We start from the raw sequence: 8,878 nt of genomic DNA on the forward strand, positions 1-8,878 counted from the left end.
TTGACGAGGGGTTTCTTGCTGATGCCTACATCTGGTCCAGAGAGCACTGCGTATGTATAACTGTACTTGGGTCTGTATAATTCCTTTGCGCTAAATTGTACTTATAACTAGCATGTAACTGACTGTACTTTTACTTGAATAATACTTTGGAACCACAGGTTCTAGGTCTGGAGTCTTTATTTACTGTATAACTGCGTACGCAAAATAGCGTCATCCTTAGAGATTTATAGGCAGGATATCAGAAGGTATAGGCAGGGGTGTATAGAGGTTCAAAGGAAGTATCGTTACCAGATTTTCATTCCAACCAATCAACTAGTTGGATGGTTGGACAGAAAATCTTTGTGTGTGTACCCAGCTATACACAGTGAGATATCCAACAGTGTATTGGCCCCGATATCTGCGCTCCAATCCTGGGGGAGACATTTCCCCGTTCCTTCCCTATGAAGGTACAAGGGAAATATATGTCGTTCAGCTGGGCATACACTGTTCGATGTGGCTGACGTTTAACTTACAAAATATCGCTTCGGATGGGCATGCTGTACGATCCGGCATGCCCAACTGAACAATATTTTACCCTTGGTTGCCTGCACACAAAGTCCAATTATCGGGGCAATCCGCTGATATTGATCAGATCGCCCTGATAATTGTATAATGTATGCCCAGCATTAGACACAGGAGTTTCTCAACCAACCCATTAACTCCTGCAGCTGATTAGACTGACTAGCCACAGGTGTAGGTTCCTTCGCACAATTATTTCACAATATTGCATCCTGAGTTCCTGAAATAGCTTTAACTCTCAGGCAGCACAAAGATGCTTTTTCTTGCTAGTTTTCTTCCTACAGTAGCTCCCATAGCTGGAGACACACTGCAGAATTAACAAAAATATTCAATTACTCTACCCACTAACCATTATAGGAAACAAGAGTGTCCTCTATAAGGACTTTCCTCGACTTGGCACATACTGGCTTTTGGGGTAAACCAACAGCTCCTAGCAATGAGCAGGAGGGCACAAAGCTGCTTTATAAAGCTCCGGTGGGCTGCGCCATCTTCTTTATACCTTCAGCCCTTTTATCAAGCTGGGCGGATGCACAGAACATACAGTAATGCCCACGTTTACCAGCACTTCCATCCAGCGCCAGATGTTGTCCAACACTCTGGAAGTCTGTGGGGGGAAGCAATGGCCGTGAACCAAGCAGTAAGTTTCTCAGGCAAAGTGCCCAACTCTACCGCAGGCAGTGACAATTTCCCAGCTCCTGGTTACAGCCACGCGCACCAGGGCGCCACCATACAGACAGTGGCTGAGAGAGGTGCATTCGCTGGGCAAAAACTGAGGCAAGTCCTGCAGATCCAAAAATAACAAACTACCTTACACTGTCCTAACAAGGAAACAGGAAAAAAGACAAGGGAGGAAGAGGAGGCCTGTATTCTAAGTGGGCGGAGACCTGTATGCTAGGTGGGCGATCCCTGGCAAAAAAACTTCCTGTCTAAACTGGGGGAATAGGATATAATCCCAGAAAAATCGTTGCCATGAAGTAGCGAGGAAGAAATAGCCCTTCTCAATATTACTTGCTAATTAGCAAGTAATCTTCCAGGTACTGTGCTATCACTGTGAATCTACAATGAATGATAAATTGCAAATTCACATATATTACATAAAGAAAACTGAAAATTAGCTGCATATACTCTGTATAAAAAGCTCTGTTTGTTCCTTAGTAATATGTATCATCTTTTATAGCAGGAATATTTTCTTCACATCCACAAAACACTTATTTCTAGCAAGTATGTTGAAGTAGGAGGTGCGTAAAACAAATGAATACAGCATAGAAGCAGACACCTTGTACACTGATACCTACACCAGTCTATCCAAAGTCATTAAAAGAAGCCTGCTAGTCAGATACTTTGGAAAATACTTGATTCTCATATATCCGATAATAAAACCTCAAGCTGTTGGTTCTACATTTGGATCAAGACTTTTTTTTTTTTTTTTTTAACTTCTTTGTAATCCGTGTTCGAGGAGACGTGCATTTTGTTCAAATAAACCTTATTGTAAAAAGGCCTTTGTTTTTTTTTTACATAGAACTTGATCTACTTATGTAATGGTTGGGGTCCATGGGGTGTTGTTACTTTCTACATCTGGGTCCTTACAATACTATCAGAAATTATTGCCATTGGCACAAATTTAACCTAAAAGTGATCCTTCATAGTTAATCTACAGTATTTAGTTACAGTCAGTAGGTCGACAGGCAATAGGTAGACAGAGTCAAATGGTTGACAGTTAAAAGGCCAACATGGACTAAGGTTGACAGGGTCAAAAGATTGACACATAAAAGGTTGACATTTTTTTTTTGTTATTTTAACCCTCCCCTTAGTGCCTAACCGTCCTCTTCCGCAGCCTAACCCTCCGCCAAGTGCCTAACGCTCATCCTAACCATAAAAATCATGAAAAAGTATGGAAAACCATGTCTCAACCTTTTCGGTGTCAACTATTTGACCCTGACGACCTTAGTCATTGTCAACTTTGTAACTGTCGACTATTTGACCCTGTCAACCTATTGCCTGTATATCTAGACCTATAGATCTTCCATCCCTGTACCATCCTTAATATTAATAATAAATGAAACCGTAGGTTTCTAGAAAAAGGGCAATTTACTTTAGACTAAACATGTATTGTTATAAACCCTCTCTAAAATTATAATTAATAAAGCGAACAGGTAATTCCGCTTTAAAATTACAATTCATAAAACAAAAAGATCTGATGATCAAAATAACTTCTATAGACAGTCTAAAGTTATCTTATACAAAACATTTACATAATGAAAAGTGCACATGCCAGTGTGAACCATATATTCCTTCAATTGCTTTAATTAAGTGCATTCAGAGAAATCACTGATAATTCTTTGAATATACTTATGGAACCAAGATGTCCCTTGTGTCAGTGTTGCTTTTATCCCAAAGATGTAGTGGATCAAATAAGCACTTATGGAGCCAAAATATTCCTTTATATAGATAATGATGTGTGTAGGCTTTTATATAAGTTGTGTGATTGGTATTTATTCTTTTTCTCTGCAAAAATATGGCACACATTTGGCAGAGAAAGTTTTGGACTATGAATAATAGTTGTAGGATACCTAATGTATTGACTCACACATATAGATTCCTTAACAAATGAATTTGCTCTTTTAGATCTGTACAGTTTGTATTATTCATATTCTAATGCAGGGATAGAAGACAATAAATGTGTATACAATCTAAGAAGTCAGTTGTGGGTATATTCAATTGCTAATGGTACACATCACTGCAGAAGGTGTAATGGTTACACTGCTCATTCAGCTTCTCAATGAAGAATCCATTAGTAATCCATGAACATGTTTTCAAAGGTAAAGTTGAAGATGTTACAAAGCTCTAGTACAACCTTTGATGTTTAATTATTTACAAATAAATAAAACGCAGTTTAGTCTTTAAGTAAGCACCAATCAAACAGTGGGTTGCAGTCTTCATATTCATGCAGTGAGGGGTTATCAAGATCCCCTCGGTCATTGTGTTCTGTAGAGTCTGGTTGATCTGAGGGGGGGCCAGTCGTTCTGACGCACACACAGCGGTATCCATCATAGCCAGCTAGATACATTTTTCTTGGAACACCAATCCAATCCCTTTGTATGCCACCACTTAGGAGATAGAATATATACAATGTTAATTAAGACATTATAAATTCTGAGCAAAAATAGGGAGGGTCCTGCTTGTTATAACTTTCATTTCTATGGTTAGTTATTTCTATCTGCCTTATAAATTAATGAACATCTGCGTGAAAAAGAATAGATTTTTTTTTTTTTTTTTTAATTTCCTTACCAAAATAAAAGTGGCATAACCTATATACAGTATACAAACTATTTTTTTGTAATAAATCAGCCGAACAATTGCAAATAAGGAGCATGAATATAAAATAAAATAAAAATTGGGTTTTTTTGATGTAGGACTGTATCACAAATTCTGATAACTGGCTTCCTTACCAGAAATCCAAGATGATACCTCAACATGAATGCAAACTTCATTTATCATCTATTAAAAACTGAAGATTTTGTGAGTTTCCCCGATGTTTTTTTTTCCCCCCAACACCACTTATGTAAATTTGAGTCATTACTGTGTATAAAGAGACTACTCTGCTAAAGCTAGGTACACACAATATAACAGTTGTGCTGATCTACCCATTTTCAGCTGCGCGGTCCAATAGTCTCAGAATGTGTACGCAGCACCCGGAGCTGACAATTATCCCAAACGCCTAGCCGATATCATGCATATTATGTTAGGTGTATGAATTCCATTCATCTTATAGTTAATTTAAAAACACCAACTTTGTTTTGATCTTGGGACAGATAATTACCGTTCGGATGAAAGATAAATTCCTATTGTGTGCACTCGAGATCAAGATCATTTAATTGCTCAGGAAAGTGCGTGTACCTAGCTTTAGGGCCAGAGGCATCTTATGTCTGATCCATACTTAAATGTAAATATTACTTTTTCACATGTCAACATTTATATAATAACAATACAGCAACCAGGAAAGTAATTTTCTCTATGCAGTGTAAATGTCATCCAATATCTTAGCAAATGTATAGAACTTATAACACAAAGCTGCTTTTAAATGTGATGTGTGTTTAGTTTAAAACTTGCAATGTTCTGTACATATAAGTAAGGTGGGTTACCTATAGAGATATATTTACTAAAGTGTGGGTTTATAGAAGTGGAGGTGTTGCCCATAGCAACCAAATTCTAGCTATTATCTTAAAAGGTTCTAAATAAGTGATAAGTAAAATCTGATTTGTTGCTATGGGCAACATTTCCACTTCTAAAAACCTGCACTTTAGTAAATATACTCCATAGCCTGCAGTGGTCTTTAGTGTGTCTGATGCTTACCTGCTCTTGGAACACCACACTCTGCTGGTACCAGCGCTAAATTCTGAGTTACAGGGTGGGAATTGCTTATTCTCATCCTGCCTCTGTTCTTGTAACTTTACTCCAATATCAATGACTTCTAATGCATCTTCTAGAGCCTTTGTGGGATTTCCTTCTTCATCATAAAAGTGTCCTATAAGTTTACCTTAAAAAAAAAAAAATATCTTTACTTTTTTCCAATAAATGTTTTAATGCAATATAGGAGTCTACAGACTCAACCATCTACTTTTCAACTTACAGTTTGAAGCATGTGAAATACTGAAGACGTACCGATTACAGCATAATTCTTATGATAAAAAGAATGCCAGTTTCTGAGGTGCAGCATCTGCATGGGTGACAGCTCAGACACGTTATCCACAAGACCTTCTTCGGTGAAGTCACCAGTCACGTAGGCACGAGAGGCATCTCTTGCTGTTAAAAAGAAATATGTAGTTGTATTTTTTCTTAATAAGGCTCTTTAGAAGTTATATTTATTTTAAGAGTGTTCCATTGTCAGATTAATCTAAAAAGATTGTTCTGAGATGTACAAGAACACTGTCCAGTACTGTAACAGTATATGATCCTGGAAAACAATTTATTATGAAACATGTCTTACAATCTTAAGGAAGATCTTCACAGAAAAGGTCAGAATAAAGCAGCGTACACACTTGGCGATATTAATGAGCGATTACAACATCGTAATCATTCGAACGCTCATCAATCGTGCACTATAATGTCGGAAATTACCAGCGATGCGCGCTCCCACTGGTCGTTTCCGGCATCTATCATCATCTGAACATGCCGGTCAATCTGCCAATAACGACAGATTGGCCATGTTCAGGGATGAGGGAGGGTGCCTACACTGAATGACATATCGTTCAGTGTAGGCACTACAGGGGATCAGGAACGACTGTACGATTAGGATATCGTAATCATACTGTCTTTCCTAATCGCCAAGTGTGTACGCTGCTTGAGATCACCTAAATGTGGGGAGTTTTGATCATTAAATACATATAGATAATTGAATCCCCCGTTTGTCCTTAATGAATTGTCAGAATTAAGCAATCTCTGTGCACATGCTAGCTGTATCACGTCTTTCAGAATTTGTTTGCACTGAGTGTACAAACTTCAATATAACATTACTTCTATTAATATTAATAGAATTGTGTGATGATGCCGTGATAGGGGGAATGCGATCATAATACCGACAGTCAGGATGCCGCGCTTAGAATGCCAGAGCAGGAATCTCGACAACTGTCAGAATCCCGGTGCCAGAATCTCGACGTTAAGTACTGGAGTTGGGCACTGGGGTTGGGGCTTAGGATACTGATTGCTAGGTGTCAGTATCATAACCCTGTCAGGATGCCAGCGTTGGGATTCTGGGCCTAATTCAGACCCGCTCACGAGCGGTCGATGTTGGCCCAGTGCGCATGCGCACGACGGAGGCGGCTCTGTCGTGCGCATGCGCGAGACCTGGATAGCGACGGGCAAGCCGTCGCTATGGGTCTCGCTACAATGGGGGCGTGCTGTCAATGGTGAGTGACAGCATGCCCCCTTTGGTGGGCGTGCTGGGGGCATGGCTGGCCAGACGGAGGCATTCCCATGGGAACGCCTACCGTCTGGGCCGGCCCCACTGACCTCACAAGTGAGGTCAGTGGGATTGCTTTCGGCTCTGATAGAGCCAAAAGCACTCTTAGGCTTGCGGCAACGAGACCCTACCACAAGGGTCTCGTCGCAAGCATCGCGACCATCTTCCTGGCCACTCGCTATAGCTGTGGGTGGTCACCCACAGCTATACGAGCGGCCAGGATGCCCCTCTAAAATTAAGAAGGATGGCCCTGATTCAGAGCGAGCGCTCTGTCAGAGCGTCCGGCTCTGAATCAGGGCCACTGTCCACCAGGATCCCGAGTGCCGGCATTCCGTACCCAACCATGTGATAGTTCTAGTCTGTAAGGTGGATATAAATCTTTATAAAAACAACTTAAAAAAAAAAAAAATCCCAGTGCCAGACATTACACATGTATGTCGACTATGAAATGGCTTAGTACAGTCCTATTTTTTAACAGGAACTTAGTTCCTGCGCCTCTCATTAACTATGATGTCATGTCCTGGGCTAAAATTTATTTTCCATATGATAAGTTTTATTTTAAAGTCCCTTTTGAGTGCCTTCTTTCCTAAATGCTATATATATGTAGATATATATAAAATTGTTTTTCTATAGCTCCACCCCCAGTTCCTGGACCTATTTTTCCAGAAAAATAGCCCTGCCGATGCATATTAGTGCTACAGTCTGAGCTTTTGCAAAGAGGGCAGTTATGTGCAATACATAAAGAGGAAAGATGATGGAACAAGGACTATTGTTATTACATTGTTGCCATTTATAATCACTCAGGAAAAAATATTTTTATTGGTGGTGTCAGATGACAACTAAACCTTACGTAGAAATGATAAAGAGGGCTGATGATGCAGCTGCATGTTTACAGCCATGGGACAGGATTAGTAAAGTAGACTTGTGGTTTATATATTTTGTTAGGTACAGACAGAAATCTTATGCCCATGATGAGATCAGTAGTGATAACAAAACAGTCTCACTACTATGGGGATGTGTGCTGTTCTGCAGACAGAGGGATCTCATGTACATTCTTATGCGTAACACAGAGCTAGTCCCTGGCACAGTGAAGTAGCTCATAGCAATGAACATGGTGTTATGCTGCACATAATACAGCCACACACAGCTACAGAATGATAGGAATGAGCCTGGTCTAATGCTGCACATAATATAGCCACACACAGCACCAGGTTATAAGGCAGGGAAAGGTACACTACCTGCAAAGAAGCTGTAGGAGCCCCCAGGGCCGTAGTGCTTGCTCCCCTTCTGCACATCAAACACTTGCCCTAGCACAGCCAGGTATATGCCGGGGCTGCCGGGCCCCCCGTGATAACCGGACAGCTCCTCCTTAGTCAGCAGCCTCCCCCCGCACTGCTCTGACAACAGATAGCTCAGCCCGGGCACACCGGAGAAGGACCATGGGTCGCTGCGCATGAGCAACACAGCGGCCAGGCACAGGGCAGCGGCTGCCAGGTACCCGAGCATGGGTATTGCTGAGGGGGCACCGGCTCTCACTGGCTGAGCATCATCGGGACACTGCTTCTTCCGGGTGCTGCGGAGGGAGGCAGGACAGTGATTTGTGGAGCATTTGGTGTGATTATACCGCCATCTGGAGTACAGAAGTGGAACTGCAGCCTTCGTCAATAGCAAAGCGTTTATGGTAGTTGTTCTTAACCCTAATCCTCAAGTACCACTAACAGGTCATGTTTTGTGGATTTCTTTAATCATGCACAGATGAAATAATGTATTTTGCTGGGTCAGTAATGATCACTCCTGTATAGAGTTGGAAATCCATAAAACATGACCTGTTAGTGTTGAGGATAGCCTGGATAGTGGTTGAGAACCTCTGCTCTATGGAGACGAGTTACAGCAACTTCAACAGACAAAAATAAAAAGTAGCAGGCACTGGTGTAACAACCACAGGTGCAGGGAGTGTGGCTGCCATGGGGCTTTTCGTCGCTTACTGGGCTCGGGTCGCCTCCGAGGCACAGGTCGCTTCCAGGGCCTGGCCCTCCCCCTGTACCCATGGCCGGCTCTTGGGGTGTTCGACCAGAGCGGTCGAACGGGGGCGCCACCCCATAGAGGGCGCACCTCTCCCAACATCCCGATTTCAGCACGTAGCACTGTCCCACTGTTCCACCCGTGGGACAAAGTGCCCCGCGGGCAGTCAAATCGGGAGGTGCCGGACCCCGGAGCAGCTAAATGCACGCATGCGCGCAGCATCCATTCAGTCCCAGGCGGGGGCCCAGTTAGTTACTTAGGGGGTGTGGCCTATGGTAATTAGGCCATACCCCCATTTTTGGTCGCACGCGGCTAAAGGCGCATGACACCGGCCCTTTA

At 42.0% G+C, this 8,878-nt stretch overlaps 1 protein-coding gene across 1 annotated transcript; it reads right to left on the reverse strand.

Moving 5' to 3' along the window:
- Positions 1 to 2,837: 2,837 nt before the first annotated feature.
- On the reverse strand, positions 2,838 to 8,085 carry CYB5D2 (cytochrome b5 domain containing 2). The gene is made up of 4 exons (XM_088447028.1): positions 7,756 to 8,085; positions 5,221 to 5,361; positions 4,912 to 5,095; positions 2,838 to 3,665 (listed from the first exon to the last, which is right to left on the reverse strand). Exons 1-4 carry the CDS (start codon positions 8,021 to 8,023, stop codon positions 3,452 to 3,454), a joined length of 807 nt encoding a protein of 268 aa, XP_088303154.1. The 5' UTR covers positions 8,024 to 8,085; the 3' UTR covers positions 2,838 to 3,451.
- Between the last annotated feature and the right edge of the window lie 793 nt (positions 8,086 to 8,878).

Source organism: Taudactylus pleione, unplaced genomic scaffold (assembly GCF_031769625.1).
Source record: "Taudactylus pleione unplaced genomic scaffold, aTauple2 ptg000411l, whole genome shotgun sequence".
NCBI lineage: Eukaryota > Metazoa > Chordata > Amphibia > Anura > Myobatrachidae > Taudactylus > Taudactylus pleione.